The following is a 21476-nucleotide window of genomic DNA, read 5'->3' on the forward strand; positions in this document are numbered from 1 at the left end:
AAAACCTTTCATACCTGAAACGCCGAGCTCCCCGTTTCCCGACTTGTTAATTTTTGCAACTTCTTCAAATTCCACCCCCCACCTCGGTAGATTAATCCTTAGTTACATATTCAACCGGCAATCTCATATCCGCATTTCTGACTCACTATCGAACTCATATTCTCCTCCTGCAGGGTTCCCACAAAGATCAGTGTTGTCTGCCACCCGTTTCTCCGAGGTGGAGCCAAATTTTCCGCGGAAGATGATGGTGGACACACGGAACCTTAATATCAATGTTGGGGCAGCTTCTATCTCCTCATTAACTTCCTCACCAAATTCCAATCTCATGATAACGACCATTCCTACGCGACCATATAACAGGACTCCAGGATGCATTCATCCAGGTACCACTCTATCCCAATTGACTTCTTCAATCTGCATAATCAAGGCAGCATTTATCACAATGATAGGCTGATCCCATATAACCGCTCATACAGTAGACATCACCCTGGCCTTGTATACTCCACCGCACAATAGCCTCAAGTTCTCGAACAAGCATCCTTTCACATCAACTCACGTCTCACGTATGGTATCTTACATTTTTCGTCAAACCAAGAGCTAATCTATAATTTGATAATTGTTAAAGATAAGTCTTAGCGTTAAGTTTAGTCGTAACCGATTTCTACCTGGTATAATCATACTTGAAGCTTCGAAGTTCCCGTTTCCAAATTGTGTTAATCTTGAGCAGGGGCGCAGAAAAATCCAGTTTCCGATTTCATTTGAGCATAGTGTGCAAATTAAAATTTTTTTTTATCCATCTTTCTATATATCTACAGACATCAATCCAGGGCACTGTACACGAATATATGCACGATGCATGCAAATTGCTCAAACATGCTTCGGTAATTCCCCTTATCATTATGATTGTATGATAGTAAACAACAGTCCAGAATTATATAAACGAGTTGGATTTCTAAAGAAGCTCAATTTGTTTGCTGAAATCGTTCTAGGAAGTCGGAAAGATGGTTGTCAGTTCGTCGCTTGTAGCCCTTCTTATTTCTGGTAAAAAACTAAGATTACTATATACCGTAATAACTAGGATTGAAGTGATAGTTTCTTTTTATATTTTCCAGTGGTTACTATCTCCTTTCCTGCAGTAGTTGCAGCTGATTCCTCAGAGGAAGTAACTTATCCAATCTGTGCTGTGAAATGTGCTGTAACTGGTTCGCCAGTCTGTGGTGAACGAGATGGCGATTATAAATTATTTATAAATGGATGTGCAAAGATGAGTCATTACTGCAATACTGGGGAAAGTATGTTTTCACGAAGTGTTAGATTTGCAAAGGCCTGGGTGCAATGCATCGGTCGTGATGCGAATATTTCTATAATAGTGTATGGCCATGAAAATGTCTACGTGTGCATTGCCTCTGACTGGAAAACCCGAAAGTTGTGCATTGATCTCAATATACATATATTCGATCTGTTGTGTGTTATCACGTCAATATTTGGCTGTGTTGCTCGCTTTTGAATTAATTAGTAATCATACTATTTACGTGACTAATTATGTATAAATATTTCTAGCGTGGGAAGAGACTGATATCACTAAGTGTGTTGCCGCTGGGTGCCCGATTTCTTGTTCGAAATATGATGACGACATATGTGCAACGAATGGATCCGTATATAAGCATTTCTCTAATCAATGTGACTATCTTCGATTTGTGTGCAAGAAGCCCAAAGAAGGTGAGAATTGTTAATGTTCCTTTTGCGAACTTAATTATTTGTGCCACTGAAAATAGGATATTTTTGACATCATATATGTATATACTGTGATCCATCAAGTTATCAATATGTTCGCAAAGATTGTGGTGTTTTCAGGAGTGAAGATTTTTTTACGTGCCATTATTATACAAAATATTTTATGAGAGTTATTACTAATTGTTAATGAATTTTTTTAGCATGGACTCGTGTCACAGAATGCCATCCCTAGGTTGGGCGGAGTTATGTACATCTGTACGTAGGTATTTTCAAAACATTTTAAAAGAAATATAATCGGAAAGTTTCTAATAAAATATGTGTTTTTTAATTTGTTTCCACTGGAGTTTTATTTAGGGTCTTTCTATTGTGAATCGGCTTAATTTATGTATTTTGGTATTGTTAACCTTTCAGATTTCTTAAAAAGGTCATCCCGTATCAAAGCCGTTTTTTGCTTTTTTGGGTCTTTTTTAAAGTTTTGTGTAAAACAAAACCTTGTTAAAATGGGTATACTGTCTGCCTGTCTGTCTGCCTTTTTCTTTTGCCGATGGAAGGTGGAAAGCTTTAAAAGCTACCGCAGGCTCCTGCCATATGATTATGCGGAACTCTTACCCACTAAAACCACCTCGTTCTTCTTCCACTCTGCCAGCGGAACTTCCATTTGGTATTACGTCACGGGGCTGGATCAGAATTTATTCTACTCCAATCACCTTTTCGACTTCGGTCCATATCCCCTTTGATTTCACCATATCTTCCATTATACTTTCGAGTGTAAAGTACTCCACGGATGTAGCTACCAATGCGAATCTCGGGCAATGGGAAAAAAAACGTGTTCTGCGTCCTCTTCAATATTTGGGCACTTTGGGCAATATGGCGAATCAATCAATACAGATATGCTCGATAGCCTCCGTGTCCGCTCAAGAATTGAGTTAGGTGGAAACCTACCTCGCGGTAGTTTCATTTTGTGCAAACTGTCGCCGATGGGCAGGAGATTTTCCGCTGGGATATGCCCAATTGTAAATTCGTTGCCTTTCTTTCGTCAGAATTTCAATAAGGACCATTCCTGTTATCACGCAAGCTGCTTCATTGTATATTGTTCTGCAAGCGCAACATGTTCGGAGTACACTTATGCGATAGATAGCTGCAATATTTCACTTACTTGCTATATTTTTCAGTGCATCTGTCAATACTGTAGGATCGAACTGACCACCTTCGAAATAATGAGTCGACGGCTCAGCCTTGAGCCACCTATATTTGGTATCATTCTTGCAACCAGTGCTCCGATGTTATATGTCTTGTTTGCTGCACCCTTCACATGCAATCTGAAGTTTAACCATTGGTCAATCATTACTCTTAAGTACTTATGTAGTAGGAAGGTTTAGCGTCAGTACTCCCTTATACACAATAATCTACACATCTGAGTTGATTAGACATTCAATTATTCTGCTCCGTCTAGCGGAATTTAAGGCGTTCTTCACATCCAGTTTGATCACTGCACAACATTTGCCGTCGTTAAGTGCGGTCTTAGCTGTGACAGGACAACTGCATCCGTTGTAGGCTTCCCCTTTTGAAAACCGAATTTACCTCAGCATCACGGATCATTTTCGCGAGGTTAAAGAGGACGCATGATAGGGCATCCCCTTATCGTAGACCGTTTTTGACGTCGAATGGTCTTGAGAGTGATCGTGCTGCTTTTATCTGGCCTCGCACATTGGTCAGGGTCAGTCTTATTAATTTCGTCGGGATACCGAATTCGCTCATGGCCGTGTACAGTTTTACCCTGGCTATGCTATCATAGGCGGCTTTAAAGTCGATGAATAGATGGTGCAACTGTTGTCCATATTCCAACAGTTTTTCCATCGCTTGTCGCAGAGAGAAAACCTGGTCTGTTCCTAATTCGCTGATTTGCCTGGAGTGAAGCTTCTTTGGTATGGGCCAATAATGTTCTGTCCGTATGGGGCTATCCGGTCTAGCAAGTTAGAGGAGAATATCTTATAGATGGTACTCAGCAACAGGATACCCATATAATTGTTGCACTGTGTGATATCTCCCTGTCTATGTATGAGGCAGATAATGCCTCGTTGCCAATCGTCAGGCATTGATTCGCTGTCCCATGCGTTGAGCACAAGTTGATGAACCATTTGGTGTAACTGGTCGCCTCCATATTTAACCAATTCGGTTGTAATTCCATCGGTTCCTGGTGACTTATTATTTTTTAGCCGATGATTTGCACGGACTGTCTCTCCTATACTTGGTGGTGGCAGTATTTGTCCGTCAGTAGCTCATCAAAGTACTAAACCCATCGCTCCAATATGCCCATTCTGTCGGAAATCAGATTTCCTTCTTTGTTTCGGCAGGATGAATATCGAGGTATATAAGGTTTCGTCCTGCTGACTTGTTGATAAAACTTGCGTGCCTGGTGCGGTTAACTTTTCTTGTTGGTTCTCCCACGTTTCCTTTCTACGTTTGTGAAGTCGCGTCTCCGATCGACGGAGTTCGTGATAAGTCTCTGTCCGTGCCCCCGTTCTTCTCTTCTTTGCTAGCTTACATTCACCGTCAAACCAGCCGTTCCGTTCTTTTTGGGGCTGGGGTCAAGTATGTTTGTGGCCGTATTTATCATAACGTTCCTCAGGTGGTTGTGAAGTTCATTTGTTGATGCTTCACCTCCAGGTCCTCTGTTGACTGCGGTTATTGCGGCATCCACTTCCCTCTTATAGGTATTGCGGAGGACAGTGTTGTGAATGGCGTCATTGTTAACTATCTTCGGATTGTCAGAGGGATTCTGGGTGTTGGTGGGTGGTGTTGTTATTCGAGCTCGGAGCACCATGCCAACGAGATAGTGATCCGAGTCTATATTGGCCCCCCTATATTTTCTGACATTCATCAAGGCTGAGAGGTGGCGGGGTTCGATCAACACGTGGTCAATTTGGTTTGAGAGTGGTTCCATCTGGAGGGGTCCATGTATGCTTGTGGGCCGCTTTCCGTTATCATTTGTGTTTTGGTGTAAGCTATGGGAGTCAACGTATCGCCTGAATCCGTCCCTACTTGAATGTTAAAATTCCCAAGTATGATTTTGATATCATATCTGTGTCAAGTTTTGAGGGTTCGTTCTACTTCATGTTACATCAGCCCTATATTGGAACAGGGTATCGGCTGGTTGACAGCTTCATCTCTGTACCGGGAGCGCACGTTCCATGAGAAAATGCGCAAATCGTTATTCCTTTGTCATTGCCGGGTTCGTCGTTGTGTAATCCGTCCAGTCCGAGGTTCCTGTTGTGGCTTCATAACAAGTTGTTTTCCGTGTAGGGTTGTCATCCCTACTCAATCCCCAATCTGGAGGACCAGTTGGTACAATTCGTGCCGGTTTTAGGCGCGGGAGACTCGTCTTCATCCTTCTCCGTCTGCAGCTTTTCGTTAAGAAAGAGCTCTCAACGGTCACCACGTGGAGGTGGAGATAGGGTTTGGTAGTAGAGCTGTTGGTGTTGATTCAGCAGGCATATCCCAGGTTTTATACTCCATCGTGGGTACCAATCCACACCTCACGAAATCGTCACCATTTAATGCGCGGCGGGCAGTGCTTTCTCACGCTGTTTTATCGGTGGTTTGATTCGTAGAACGGCAATCAACGCCTGATGTTGAAGTTCGGTGACCTTATGGAGCAATCAGCGACGGTGGTAAAATGTTGGCGTTTTGTGAGAATGTTTTCGATTTTCAATTTATTATTCCCACTATAAGGTGTAGGAAGATGTAACAATCGTCGTTATTCATAACTACAAGATCATTGCATGTTCCAAACCCTTTTCTTCCATGCGCCGGCTATCGTCTGCCTTTTCACCCACATGACCATTAAGGTCGCCTGCAATGATGATATAGTCATCCGTACGTTGAAGGCCTTTGCATCGAGATGTTGACAGGAGGCATCTTTCTCGACACCAGGTCAATCTGTATATGGTGCGTACGTTGTGAGGAAGCGAATAGTGCGATCAGCTGATGTAATGGTGAGCTTGATCATCCGGTCATCAAATCATTTGACTTCTTTTATGGCCTCACTGAAACCCTTTGAGATGACGATGCCAACACCATATTGAGTGTGTGGACAAGCAAAATAGAGAAGTATATAGCCATTTTACCGCTTTCGCCTTCGATGTTGCAGCTTTTGGCATCAGACCACCGGGTTTTTTTTTGCAGAGCGAAAATATAAATGCGCCTTCTCTGAATGGCTCTTGCGGCTTCCTCAGTATGTCCAGTCATGGTGCCAATATATAGCGACCCGACACGTATTTGTTTTACTCGAACTAACTTACCAACGTCTTGACGATGCCTGAAGAACCCTTGGTCATTTCTTGACAGGACCACGGGCCATCCTGCTGCCTCGACTGAGGTGGACGCCCTAGCATTTTTCCGAGGATTTTGACTCAATCAGGTCATATTGTTTTTAATGAGATTGGATGCATTTTCTTGGTCGGCCTATCGCGGGACTTGTCACCAAGAGCGATCGGGTAGGATTTAGTATAGTGGAATAACCCCAAATATACTTTATTTCTTTTCCTGATCTCAGCATTTTATTTTTCTTCTACTGGGGATAGTATAAAGTACGTTGTCTCATACCCTCCTTCTTTACCTGGGCTTGGGGCAGGCATGCTATATAAATAGGATGGCGAAGTTCCATTAAAGCTACTAATATAATACACAATTTTCGAAAGTTTGAAAAAATCAAACAATTATTAACAAAGTTACCGCTCGTCTGTCCGTCTGTCCGCCAGTCCGTCTGTCTGTCCGTGTGACAACGAGATTTACTTCGAAACTTCTGGAGCAATCATCACGAAATTTGGGGAAAATATCTGGTCTGTGAATCGCTACACATGCAACGAGTGGCATCAGGACGTATTTGTTGTATTAACCGAAACTAGTCTATGTGCAAACCTGGCGCTTTCGAACAATAATTAATACGCTTGTCGGGTTTTGAATTAAGCAACGAAATCTTATAGATCACCAATCTAGACACCTAGACGAAAGATAAAATTCTTCTATTCTGTGTGAATTGTAACGGAAATGAATTCAGCATAAATCAGAAATATATACAAGTGTGTATATACCATATACATATGTAGCAGCGACTAGTCTTCCACATTTTGCCCGGAATACGTTAAAATTTTTAATTAATTAACATTGTTCGTTTTTAAATTGATCTTCGGAAGTTTTGTTATATGTTAAAGTTCGAATTATTTTTTTTGGAAACAACCTGCAGTTATGAAACTCGCATCGGAAAACCATTTCATGTTTTTCTGTACTTAAAAGTTCTAGTGACATAGCCCACCATTCTACATAGTTGTTTCGCATTTGGTATACATCGACTGAGGCATGTGAATGCAATACAGCATAACTTATTTGAATAGATTTTGTGCAAATGAAGCCTATGGCATGAGCCCAGAATGTAAGTCCACCTAAATTTGTCTAGATACCCCTAGCGAATTCAACAATAATGACAGTCGTTTGTCGAGTACAAATCAAAGTAAAGTCAAACCACACTATTGATAAATAGATCAGATCTATATCTTGGTCCGAAAAGTAACATATACTTTTAGGTTTTGCAATGTACTGTAAACATATTGTACTAAAGTGAACCATGTGAACGTTAATCGAATAATTCTTGTTTTCTATAGCAGTGTCAATTTGCAGAGCCAGTGTCAATTGCGATACTCGCATTTCAATTATGTTGTGCATTCAACTCGATTCAAATCTAAATGAATGGCTTAGAATTACGCAATTTGAAAACAATTTGCCATACGACGAGCTTCACTGTAACAACGTGCTATGCCAATTAAGCGTAGTGCTACATTTTTTTTGTCATGATTATTATTTAGAACATTTTCAAAATTGTTTCATAAAGAATGTGAAAACAATCTCTGAAATGCGTAGCATGTTGAATGGGGATCTCTTCCTTAACAGGTTTTCTTAATGTGCATGGGATGAATCAGTTCTGTGAAATTATCCGATAAATTAAATTTGAGTTTTAATTCTCGAAGCCTACTCTGAAAATTTTTGGCTCCTCCTTCGTATTGAGCATTCGAAGTTGGCGGTTGAATGGTATAACTTCCAGAATAAATTTTATATTTCCGTTTTACTTTTTTTACTTTTAAATAATTATAATTATCAAATCCCTGCAGGGAAAATTGAAGACAAGATGACAATCCCAGGGCCTTACTAACGAAATGAGATAGAGTAGCAAATGAAAACATTCGTCATCAGCAAGGTTTAAAAAATTTTCTATTGTGTTTCTGTGAAAGAAAAAATAACAAAATTTACTTCTCTGCTGGCAACAGGAAGTTAAGTTGAGCAAAAGCATTCAAAGCCAATCAACCCTTGCTTTTGACTGGTTTATTAACCAGCATTGGGTCATTTTCAGCAATGAAGAAATATGAACAAGATTACGTTGGGAAAACGCTTCTAAAATTTGGAGTGTGCCACAGAAGTTATGTATATTGAGGGAGATTCCCGGCCTTCCGGAGAGGGGATTGTGGGATTTTGCTGATATGCCCGTTTTTGATGACAAATATACTGTTTCGAACATTACTATCGAAAGATACATATGTGCGATGACAACTTAAATTGCAGTAATGAAAATGAAGGAGGTCAAGAAAATTGTATAAACCACGTTTTCATCCCCAAAATGTCATCCAGCTTCCTCAACGTGAGATCATATCAAGGAGCAAACTGCGACTCCGACCACTACATAGTAAGAAGAGAATACAGGTGCCGAATCGCAAAGACCCACGGAATAAAATTTTGAAGTTGAAACTAAACAATAATTCAACAGTGAAGGACTATAAAGCAAATCGGTCTTCCAGCGACTAGGCCCTATTCTCCAGAATTTTACCAGGAAACCCATAGATGACACCTAAAATTCGCTATCAATACAATGGAGGAAAAGTGGTTGGATATGAATCCTGGTATTGGAGGAATAATTGGTTTATTGATGAATATTAGAAAGCGATTCATAGAGCGAAACACAAGTCAAAAGGGGGAAATTACTCTCCAACGTATCTGGCTCATGCACATACCATATTATGCCAGACTATTCATTCTAGCGTGACATGGATATTCAAAGTCTTAGGTTGCAGCAAATTCGCACACCGACCTGTTATAACGTTATTAGTAATAGTGCGATTTCCACCAAATTTGGTAGGATTATACTTTATGTGGCTTATAATACTTCATGGTTCTAGGATGATCTGTAGTGTTCGCGGCTCAGCGACGGAAGCGGTGATCTCATTCACCCTGTTCGGGGTCGATTTGAGCAAATAATGTATTCGATAATGTGTCGCCACATTCTTTTCTGCCCCTTTAGTTTCTCCCTTTATTCTTCTTTAATTCACAATACCTATCCCGTTTTTCTTTTAAAATACTTAAATGTGTAATTCAATTTTTTTTTTCATTTTCTTAACAATCCCACAACTGGTTAATTTTCCCTACATTAGTTCAACTCCATATTATTTTCTAAAATGGTCATGAGTGTAACCCAGAATAAACCCTCATGACTTGCCCATATTGCACATTATCGAATGCATTGAAAGCGGTCGACAAACATAGGTGGGCCTCTCCAGATGGGACCACTTTCAACTAAATCGACCACGCGTTCATCGAACGCCGCCACCTCTCAGCCTTGATGAATGTCAGAACATATAGGGGGGCCAATATAGACTCGGATCATTATCTCGTTGGCATGGTGCTCCGAGCTCGAATAACAATACCACCTAGAATCCCCTCTGACAATCAGGTGAGAGTGAACACTGAAGCCAAACACGACAAAACCCTCCGCGGCACCTATAACAGGGAAATGGATGCCGCAATAACCGCAGTCAACAGAGGACCTCATCATGGATACGGCCACAAGCATACTTGGCCCCAGCCGCAAAAGGAGTCGGAACGGCTGGTTTGACGATGAATGTAAGCTAGCAACGGAACGGAAGAATGGCGCATACTGAGTAATGTTGCATTCTCAAAGACGGCGGGCACGCGCAGAGACTTATCACGAACTTCGTCGAGCAAAGAAGCGACTTCGCAGACGGAAAAAGGAAGCCTGGAAGAACCAACAAGTCTGTGAACTAGAAAAGTACAGGGAGCAACCGCACCAGGCGCGGAAATTTTACCAACAAGTCAGCAGGATGAAACCTTATACACCTCGATGCTCATCCTGCCGAGACAAAGAGGGAAATCTGATTTCCGACAGAATGGGCATATTAGAGCGATGGGTTGAATACTTTGATGAGCTACTGAACAACCAGAGCATCGGCAAGTTGGAGGTCCTGCCAACTGAAGACGACGGACAAATACTGCCACCACCAAGTTTAGGAGAAAGAGTCCGTGCAATTCATTGGTTAAAAAATCATAAGTCGCCAGGAGTCGATGGAATTACAGCCAAATTGGTTAAATATGGAGGCGACCAGTTACACCAAGTGGTTCATCAACTTGTGCTCAAGGTATGGAACAGCGAATCAATGCCTGACGATTGGCAACGAGGCATAATCTGTCTCATACATAAAAAGGGAGATATCACACAGTGCAGCAATTATAGAGGTATCACGTTGCTGAGTACCATCTATAAGATATTCTCCACTATCTTGCTAGGCCAGATAGCCCCATACGCACAGAACATCATTGGCCCATACCAAAGAAGCTTCACTCCAGGCAAATCAGCAACAGATCAGATTTTCTCTCTGTGGCAAGGGATGGAAAAACTGTTGGAATATGGACAACAGTTGCACTATCTGTTCATCGACTTTAAAGCCACCTATGATAGCATAGCCAGGGTAAAACTGTACACAGCCATGGCAGAATTCGTTATCCCGACGAAATTGATAGGACTGACTGGGCTGACCCTGACCAATGTGCGAGGCCAGATAAAAGTAGCAGGATCACTCTCAAGATCATTCTACATCAACAACGATCTACGACAAGGGGATGCTCTATCATTCGTCCTCTTTAACCTGGCCCTCGAGAAAGTGATCCGTGATGTTGAGGTAAATGCAAGAGGTACGATTCTCTTTAAGTCCACCCAACTACTGGCCTATGCTGACGATATCGACATCATGGGAAGAACTACCCGAGACGTACAAACTGCCTTCATCCAGATCGAGCAGGCGGCTGGAGATCTTGGGCTGCACATCAATGAAGGCAAGACAAAATATATGGTGGCAACGTCAGCACCGAAGACGAATCAACCAACAACATCAAACCGCACTGGTCAAATACGAAGAAGAATAAAGATAGGAGAATACAACTTTGAGACCGTTGATAATTTCTCCTATCTAGGGTCGAAAATCACAACCGATAACAGCTACGATGATGAAATCCGCGCATGGTTGCTGTCAGCCAACAGAGCCTATTTCAGTTTACAAAAACTGTTCCGCTCGAAACGTCTCACCATAGGGTCAAAGCTCGGAAATTTGGGTTCTTAGCAAGAAAAATTGCGAACTCTTGGCCGCGTTTGAGAGAAGAATTCTCCGAAGAATTTTTGGCCCCTACATGAGGATGGACGATTCCGTAGCCTGCACAATGACAAGATCTATGAGCGATACCATGACCGTCAGGTTGTGGATAAAATCCGGCTCAATAGGTTACGGCGGGCGGGTCACTTAATCCGTATGGATGAGGATGATCCCACCCGGAAAGTCTATAAGGGCAATATCTTTGGTAGAAAAAGAAGACGAGGCAGATCCTGCCTAAGATGGAGCGATGGCGCAGGTCAGGACATGGTCAGGAATTGGTGAACCTCGGCGCAAAATCGGGATGGCTGGAGTTCCTTATTAAGGCGGGCCTAGACCGGATACCGGTTGTTGCGCCGTTGATGATGATGATGATTGAATTGATCGTGGTTGGATGAATGAATGGAATGACCAGCCGCGCCCGTCAACACAACTGTGTATGTTGCCGTGGATACTAAGTGGCATAAACTTCGAAGTCCAAGGCCAAGTTTACCGGGACCGGTTTACCAAATGACAGCTGATCAGTTGATAATTTGGAACTGCAATTTGCACTTGCTAAAAGATGAAGTTCTTTTCACGCAGTTTCTCGACTCTCCTGCCGAGGAGTGCGGTGTGGTGTTGAACTTTAGCAGCGGTTTCCCTAAGGGTCCGAATGCGTCAAATCTCCCGCTTTCATCTGACGTTTTTCCGCCGATCAGCCCTGGTTTGCTGTAGCTCGATCAAGTGCTGTGTTTGGGGTCGTTTGGAAGTGGTAAATGGAGGGAGTCATTGGAAGGCTGAGGAAAAGACATTGCATTTGACATTTCTGAAGCACAGAGTCGCTGGGGAAGGCGGCTGCCCAAATTGATCAGGAAATGAGGGTAGAATTGTGTTTTGGTTTGAATTTCCGTATAATATCAAACTTTGTTATCATCGAAACACTTTAAAGAGTTTTTGTGGTGACTATTTCAATTAGACAGATTCAACGCCGTGGTAATTGACGGTTAGGATATTGATTTATATAGCATTGAATTAAAAGCAGTAATTTATCACAAAGTCTGAACATTATTCGATTAATACTAGTACAAGTCAACGCTACTCATCATATCTCTACCTACGGTAGTAAAGTGTGGTCCATTATCCCCACTTGCAGATTGTGCAATGTGCATAGTCAGTGAAAATGTTAATTAAATCAAGGGAAGGCAAGCAGAGGACTATATTATTTGAGATAAAAATATAATTTATATTTGAAAAAAATGTATTCTGAAATTAAAAGCAACAATTTATTTTTTGTTTGTATTCGAAATAGATACATTATTTTAACCACATTTTCACCAAATAGTTAATTTCCACGCATCACACAGAGGTCTGGGAGAAGAATTGTAAGTTTTCCTTTTTATTTTTTTTTATTATTATTTGTCTTCATAGGTGCTGTTATTGTTTTTTGTTTTATTATTTTTATTGCATTCTTTTTATTCCGTTATTTTTAATAAATAAATAAATATTGTTTTTTTTATATTTATTTTACTAATTTTAATTATTTATCTTTCTTTAAGAATTAATTCCTTCATTTTCTTCCTTTTGCTTTTTGTGTTTATATTTTATTTTTTTCTAATTTGTAATTTCTAGTTTGTAAAATATCTAGAACGATGAATTCTAGTTAAATCTCTTTAATTTGAGGACTTCCTTCTTTTCTCCTCGTCCTTAACCCAGTAAAACTCTAACAAATGGCTTGAGGATGTCAAGAAAGGGGGGAAACCTCAGAGGACGCGCTTGCCGGCAGACCTTTACGATCAACTTAGCCAATTTCTTTTAGGTTTTGGGATATCTCTAAGACATCTCCATTTCAATTCCCATTAGTTTATTACAGAACTCAAGGAGGTTTCTAATCAATTAAAAAAAATATAACAATATATTTTTATTAACTTTATTTGAGAAGACATCTGTACCCAAGATAGTGGCAACTTCATAGTTTTCTTCTTGTTTGTCGGTTCAACATCTCAACATAGAACTATGTTACTTAATGTATGCGTGGGAGTTCACCATCCCACCTCTGTACCAAATTCTGTGTCAATAGGTACAATATTTTCTGAGAAAATTGCATGTGACAGGCAGATATACAGTAAACCGATTTAATTAAGGTTTTTGTTTTATACGAAACCTTAAAAATGAACAATGCGCCGGGCATAGATAACATTCCCACTAGGATTATCAAGCCCAGACTTCGACGGTTCATGAACCATAGAAACTATCTATAATTTGGTTTTCTCCATGTAAAACCAAGAACAGATCTGCATCTGACTATTTTGTACGTCCTATAAAATCTTCACAAAAACACTAGACAAATGAATTAGACTGTACGGCGATAAGTTAATTGGGGAAAACCGCGGAGGAGTTCGGACTGGAAGATCAACAATTGATATTGAAAAATGCAATATTCAATTCAACATGGACGTTCTTCAAATATTCGTTAACTTCAAGCAGGCCCCAAATGCGACTAGGAGTCTGTAATTTTTCTTGCTGAGCACTTAGGTTTCGTGTAATACATAAGGACTGGCGAGATTATTGTCTTGTACAGTGAAAGCTTTGAACCTATGGTGATACCTTTCGAGGAAAAAAGTTAAAGTTGCAATTGGCTCTGTGTGCTGACAACGACTGTGCGAATTTCATCGTCATAGATATTATCTGTTGTGATTTTCGATCCTTGATAAGAGAAATTATCAACGGTCTCAGAGTCCCGATCTCCTATGATATTGTTAGTTCTTTCATTTTTCGTCTTGCCTTCATTAATGTGCAGTTCGAGATTCCGCGCCCCCTGCTCGACCTGGATGAAGGTAGACTGTACATCTCAGGTTGTTTTTCTCATAATATCAGTATCGTCAGCATAGGCCAGTAATTGAGAGGACTTGAAGAGAAAAGTGCTTTTCCATTAGCATTTACAACGCTTGGCTTAGACCGTTATTTATGTTGAATGGTTTTTAGAGTGATCCTGCTGCTTTTATCTGGTCAGGATCAGTCTAGTCAGCCTTATCAGTCGTCCCCATATTTACCTAGTTCGGCTTTAATTTCATTGGCTCGCCAGACTTACCTTCGATGAATTGCACGGATTGTTTCTTCTATGCTTGGTTGGAAGTCTGCCTCAAGACTTCGAGGGTCCACTCTGTTGCCTCGTGGAAATCTCCTCTGGGCGGGCGTGAAGGTTAGTAAGGCTTATATTTGGAAATCTGCCTCGTAAAGGCAGAATGCATAGTCTTTCGCTTATATCTTCAGAGCCGATAACAGCAGGTTTCATTGTTTAGGGAGACTCACCTTCATCTTTCTCCATCTGTAGTTTTTCATTAGGAAAGAACTCCAAGCGATTATCATGGAGAAGTGGAGATAGGGTTTGATAGTAGAGCTGTTGGTGTTGGTTCAACAGGTGTTTCCCAGGTTTTATGCTTTATCATTGTTACCAAACCACGATTCGCTTTAGGACCGCCAGGAAGATGCAGGACGAAAACCAACCTACTTTTAGTCGACCAAGCTTTCAAGATGTTCCGTGAGGCGTTCCAGACTGTCTTTAAGTGTTATATTTGCGGCGGTAGAAAGCCTGCAAATACCTCTCCGATTGTCGAATGCGAGACATGTGCTTTTCTTTGGAATCGTAGCGATCATCCTTTCACTCTAGATTTCCGTACGAGTGGAAATAGGAAATCTGCAGAAATTGCCGATGCAGTGATAAATAACTTGGGAGACCGTCGAGCCGAGTCGCTTTAATCTGATTGAGGTTATTGACGGACGAAATGATGACTCTTCTATTTTGAGGAGTAGCGTTTCATGCACAAGCGGCAGAATTTCATTGGATGTGATTCGATTAAGAACTATTGAAAAATGTTCCTTCCACCTTTTCAGTTGCTCGTCATATCGGATGGGGAATCGACCGCCAACGTCCTTCACTGGACCACCGTAATTCTTTACGTGTAGTAGGATGGATGCAACACGCAAGCGAAGTTAAGCGACCATTATATGGTGATCCCTTTCGAGGCTGATGTGAGTGTTTCTCTCGGTACGCATATCGAGAACTAATTCCTAAATATACTGCTGAGCACAAAATGGCCAATCTGATTGCTTGTACGGTGTCGGTCAGTTGAAACCCAACTGATCTTATGACAAGCTCTCTGTCATCAATGACGAGGCAGAGTTTGGCCTGAAAAATGTTATATAGGTTGGGGTCTGAGTGTCAAGATATTTATGGAGAAATGGTAGAATATTGTGAAAAACTTTAAATGTTTGTTTCTCGGGGAATATTGAGAATTTGAAGAAATGAAGTGAAATTCGTTATCATTGCTTGTAGAGGACAGTTAGACCTGCAAACTGGTATATAGGTTGAAGGGTCTGGGCGCCAGGAAAACTTTGATAATAATAGCGGGATTTCCATGAAACCCTCCAGTATCTTCAGTAACTTCACCAAATGTGGTAATATTTTATTATTAACTTTATTTGAGCAGACCACTTGGGGACATTTCGTTTTTGTTTTTTTAGCTTCTTTTACTCAATTGTAACAGAGGTTCAATTCAGCATCATTAACGAAGTTACAACCGGTATCTAATCTAGGCTTGCCTTAGTAAACAACTGCAGATATCTCGGTTTTGTTCCGAGTTGCACCAACTAGATAACCCTGAGGCAGGGTCTGTCACGTCTTCTCACTTATCATATATATGACGTTTACAGATTTTCCGGGTTGGATCATCTTCACCCACACGGATCAAATAATCCACCTACCGCCACCTATCGAGCCGAATTTTGTCGTTTTATGTGGTATTGCTCATAAATTCTATCCTTAGGGTAAGAAAATATTCAATTACTCGAGGATAGATAAAGGCTAGGATAATAAATATAACAGCTCATTTTCTGACTAAATACTAAAGTTTCATCGCAAAATCAAATATTATTGTGAGTACACCAGTCAAGATATTTGCGATATAGTCCCCTCCGAGAAGAATTCGCCTTGAAAAATAATAAATAATTGTATACTAGCTTTGAAAAAAACGAAGTGATCGTGCATTCAAATCAGTCTTCATAGGAAACCTATGATACCTGAATCTCACAACTTTCGATTTCTGAATTATTATCAATTAGTATGCCCTCCAGGTGGTTATATCAATTCATTTCATCGGGGATGGATTTGGAAAAAGTCACTGTAAGTTGTTGTTATCTACCTAGGCTCATTTTCAAATCTATTAAACTCATCTAAACAAATATAAAGTTGCCGCTCAGAAATCACCACAGTCGGTTTCCTGGTGTTAATTATATATTTGACCGTACCTTCACATTTTATTGATGTTGGTGCATATCTTTAATAGCCTGCGAACTGAAAGTCCCATGACTCATGTCGCGGGCCATAGCAACAGTAGTATGGCAAAACCCGAACAGTGGGAGTGCACCGCGTGATGCTTCGCGTCATAAACTGTTCCATAAATTATAGAATATAGCTCTCCGCTAAATTCCAATTCACATATGTATATTGCATAGAAATTATTAGGCATAATTCCTTTCGGCATGCACAGGCGTTCATTTTTGACCTAAAGAGTCGACGGGATGTCCGCTGGATAGTGAAAGGAGAACCTCAACATAAAATTATAGTGACCGGTTGGGAATTACTAAGTTTTATTTATTGCATTGCAAGCAACCACGTGATGTGAAACACTACAGAGTTCGCACTTAAGCAATTTATTGGCAAACTTCATTGAAGAAAGTCTTGATATATTTTCAGAGGATGAAAAGTATGAATTTGCATAAAAATATAAATTTCTGTTTCAACAGTTTTATTTCTTCCTTTTACTTTTGAAGAACCTTTTAAAAAAAAACCGGGTAAAATTGTGCATTTCTTTCACAATTTTTTTTTTCAACAAGAAACCTTTCTTCATATGCCCAACATCTATTCGAAACAAAATGTAGCCGCTATCTTAAAGGTTATCTCTTACACCTTTGAATGATTGTTAATCTTATGAAATATATAGAAACTCACTCTCAACATTAAAATTGGAAAAAAATAAATCGAAGGCAGTGAATCCATCATTTTGCTGTCAAGTAGGAAGTGGCCCTAGTCAAAGAAAACTATACACAGGAGGTGAAACTAGTCAAAAAAAAAGCTGGGCAAAAATGAATCATGTGGTTTTGAAGCCAAATCAGGATCGCAGTTCGTTCTGTGCAAATGTTAATGTTTGTGTATCGTGTTTCTATAGCACGTCTGTATGTGCGAATCCATGTAGCTAAGCAACCAGCTATAAACAGTCAATACATACATACAAAAATACAATAGGAAATTTGAAATAATAAAAGACTTGTTTTTTCTTTTTCGGTGGTGTAGATGTTTATTCTTGCAAATAGGGATATTTCAGGAACCACTTGTTCCCTTCATCAGTGCTAACAAGTCTGACCGATATTTCGGGAACCACTTGTTCCCTTCATCAGTGCTAACAAGTCTGATTTGTTAGCAGTGATGAAGGAAACAAGTAGTTCCCGAAATATCTACACCAGAGAAAAAGAAAAAACAAGTTTTTTATTATTTCAAATGATTAATCGTTGGAAACACCGCATAATTACAATTGATAAAATGTCATTGCAATTTTATTTGGATCCCCGCACACAGGGGTATTTGGTCAATCTAGGCGGCCAAAACTGTTTTTGGTGTTAATTTACTTTAATTATGTTGCCAGAAGTGATTTTAAGCTAACTTCATTTATTTATTTGCATTTCAATTCTATCTAATTTAATTTATACCTGTACAATAGACAGATTCTGACTTGCTTGGTAAAGTATGATTGTCGTTCATATGTAAGTCCAATGTCAGGCAGATATCTAGTTCTCAGAACCTAAAAATCATCATCAGATAGGATGTCAGATAAGTCATGGCCATTAGATTGGAGCATGGAAATAGTTTCACTCGCAAAAGGTTCCGATGTTTTCCTTCTGTATGGTCTTATACCTGTCATTATTCGATCATGTTTCAAAATCATATTTAGTAATCTTGATTAAGTGTAAATTAAGTAGGCAGGCACAAAATAATTTATATCAATTGCATTTTGCTTGGTTAATATGTTCATTTTGCAGGCTTCTCGAGAGAGTTTCTTCCCAAAATTTTCCGGATATAGACGAATGTATTTGTTTCTCGCTTCTGCCGTCTCTTCCGATAATTGACCTATTGCAACATAGCTTTGTCAATAACCTCGGATCAAGTGATTAGTATTTTATGAAGTGTTGGGGTCATGAGATGCCATGGGAAGACCTTTATATAAAGCTATGCTGTTTCTCTGGCATAAACAAAGAATTTTTTCGTGTTTACCTTGTGTCCACTAGACAATATTTCCAGAATTATTTTGAGATGGTAGATAAAACTGATGTCAATACCGGTAATTTCAGCATAATCGGCAAAAAATTGTCTAGCAGTGTTACCATCGTTTGTGTTGCCAAAATTTGCATTCGAAACATTTACTATGAGACTCATCTTCCTTTTGAATCCACCATGTATAGCAAGCTTTCTCTCGAATCCTGGCATGTAAGATTGACAGACCAAAATCCAGAGCGTCCGAGTTAACTGTTCCTTTTTTCCAAGCAATTAAAGTAGCAGCTACGATGAGAAAATCCGCGCACGGTTGTTGTCAGCCAACAGAGCCTATTTCAGCTTACAGAAAGTATTTCGTTCCAAACGTCTCACCATAGGGTCAAAGCTCTTACTGTGCAAGACAGTGATCTTGCCAGTCCTCATGTATTCCTCGGAAACTTGGGTTCTTAGCAAGAAGAATTGCGAACTCTTGGCCGCATTCGAGAGAAGAATCCTCCTAAGAATTTTTGGCCCTCTACATGGGGATGGACGATTCCATAGCCTAGATAACAATGAAATCTATGAGCGATCTATTGTGGATAAAATCCGGCTCAATAGATTACGGTGGGCGGGTCACTTAATCCGTATGGATGAGGATGATCCCACCCGGAAAGTCTATAAGGGCAATATCTATGGTAGAAAAAGAAGACGAAGGAGACCCTGCCTAAGATGGCCTTGAGCACTAACAAAGCATCTCTTTTCCCTTGCTCACGAAGTCTGGACTGAGCAGCGAATGTGAGTACTTCCAATTCATTCTTTTTTCGTAGTCGTTATTTTCTTTGGTATTTATAGAAGCATAATACGTACTACTCAAGAAAAGTAGAATTGATGCCAACAAAGCCTGGCACTATAACAAAAACACCTTTGAAAAAAATATCTTGGAAAAAAATGTGCCTACAAAAATCACTTTTTAAAAATTTAATCAAAAATACACTGCCTTAAAAATATAAATATTCAACACACTTACCTGCTTTCTCGGAATCCGTAACTTTATTCTCTAGCTCTACACTCTAGAAAACCAAATTAAAAATGCCTCTACGCAGAGGTCGTTCAAAGTTGTGATTTATAGGATAACAATGTTCAACTTCCAATAATTGTAAAACCTAAGTATTTGAAGCATGAAAATAAATCATTCCTGGAAATAATCCATAGAGGAGTTGGCTACCTGAAAATAATATTTATTTTAATTAAGGGCAGTTTCTAAGAAATAGGGTTTTGGCTGGCTAGATCGATGAAACACTCCTATGTGCGCCACCTTCTACGATTGATTTCGGCACCGAGCTGGAAAATTTCTGTATCAAACGCGGCCAGATGCACAAATACCATCACACATGATGCGCAGAACGCAACTGCGATCCTAACTAAAAAGCCCTGCCCACCGGAAGCTATATTTTTTGTCCCGCAAAATTTCAAGGGTTGCCTAAGGAGTTTCACCTCCGGTGTATAGCCTTCTTGCCATAGTCATTGTGGCAAGGAACTATCTCAATCTTGAGACTGTCCATAATGCAAAACACATCTTAGAAAGACTGCATTAAAAAATAAAAGATAGATAATTTTCATAGAATGATAATATCACATTCTAATATGTAAATACAACCATTTATACTGTATCAATCTAGTCAAATTTCTGACACATCATTAAAATAAAACCAGTGAATTGATCGTGTGCGGATATATCGGTCAATAGCATTAACTCCTACATCAAACGAGAGAGTAATAAGCTTTTAGCCCGAAAACACCCACCTATCTGTCAATGAACTACTCTTACAATTTGTAGTTGATAATATTAAAACAAATTGAAATTACTTCTTACAAAAATTAGCATTATCTAATCTTTCGCACCCACTATTTTCAGAACCGATACGACTGCAACTTGTACTCCACTAGCTTAATGGCAATTGTAATTTGCATTAATTCTATAACACTTTAAGACATTAGCATTTGATTTTAGCTTAATTACATTAGAGTAAGTCTCATGACATGGTACATAAAGAAATTAAATAGTGTTAATGTAGCCACTATTGGAATGATTTAATTTGCCCCAAGTGCAAGATGTCGAGATGAATTTAGTAAATTTATTTCGATATAATATGACGTTTTGCCACTGCATGGGCTATGAATCTAAGGCCGTTGTTCAATTAAACAAACATATCTAAAGTCAATAGATTTCGCGCGAGATATACACGAACCTGTGAGTCGTGGAATTTTATTGCAACATTCATTCTCATTGGTTCCAAGGGGTTGAATCGGACAGTTAGAAAATAAATGGTACTACAATATTTTTATAAACTTTGTAATTGAAGGATAATTTTTGGAAAATAACAACTCGTAACTTCGGGAAATCGGATTGAATATTTATAATTTAACTTTTCTTATACCTGGTCAACTCCCCCCGAAAACCTCTTCCATTCTTAATCATTTTTTCGGCTATCGGATGATATCAGATAATTTCAGTGTATATTATACAAAAGGTGTTTGAGTGAGTAGTTTGAAAATCGATCATCAATAATTCCTGTGATGAGAATTACCAGTTTGAGTACTTCCTAATATCTCTTGGTACTTTGCCAATCACTCTCCCCAGTATGATACATACTAGAAGAAGAGTTCTTTGATTTACTTAAGCGCCGGGATATCGCTGACTTTCGTAGAGTCAAACGCAAAATGCAAGTCCATTTGTTTTTTCTTATGAATATTTTATTTGTCCTAACCCTTGCAATTGTACGAGGAATTTTTGGCCTCCCCCTTCCACCATTCTCGTCCTTTATGCGCCCTTATGAATACCTATACCTATGCCGCTCTTTCCGTCGCTCATGATTACGTAAATTATATGTGCACAACGCTCAATTTAACGCCCGCAAGGGCGTTAAGTTTAACTTTCGAAAGTCGAATCCGAAAATCTGAATCCAGGGCTTATGATT

General features: G+C 39.7%; 1 protein-coding gene across 1 annotated transcript; it reads left to right on the plus strand.

The window, feature by feature from the left end:
• The first annotated feature begins 880 nt into the window (after positions 1–880).
• LOC119652811 lies at positions 881–2064 on the plus strand. Its single transcript, XM_038057134.1, has 4 exons — positions 881–1041; positions 1113–1292; positions 1561–1719; positions 1935–2064. The coding sequence occupies exons 1-4, from the start codon at positions 1002–1004 to the stop codon at positions 1964–1966; spliced, it is 411 nt and encodes a 136-aa protein (XP_037913062.1). The 5' UTR covers positions 881–1001; the 3' UTR covers positions 1967–2064.
• Positions 2065–21476: the final 19412 nt, after the last annotated feature.

Source organism: Hermetia illucens, chromosome 3, assembly GCF_905115235.1.
Source record: "Hermetia illucens chromosome 3, iHerIll2.2.curated.20191125, whole genome shotgun sequence".
Lineage (NCBI taxonomy): Eukaryota > Metazoa > Arthropoda > Insecta > Diptera > Stratiomyidae > Hermetia > Hermetia illucens.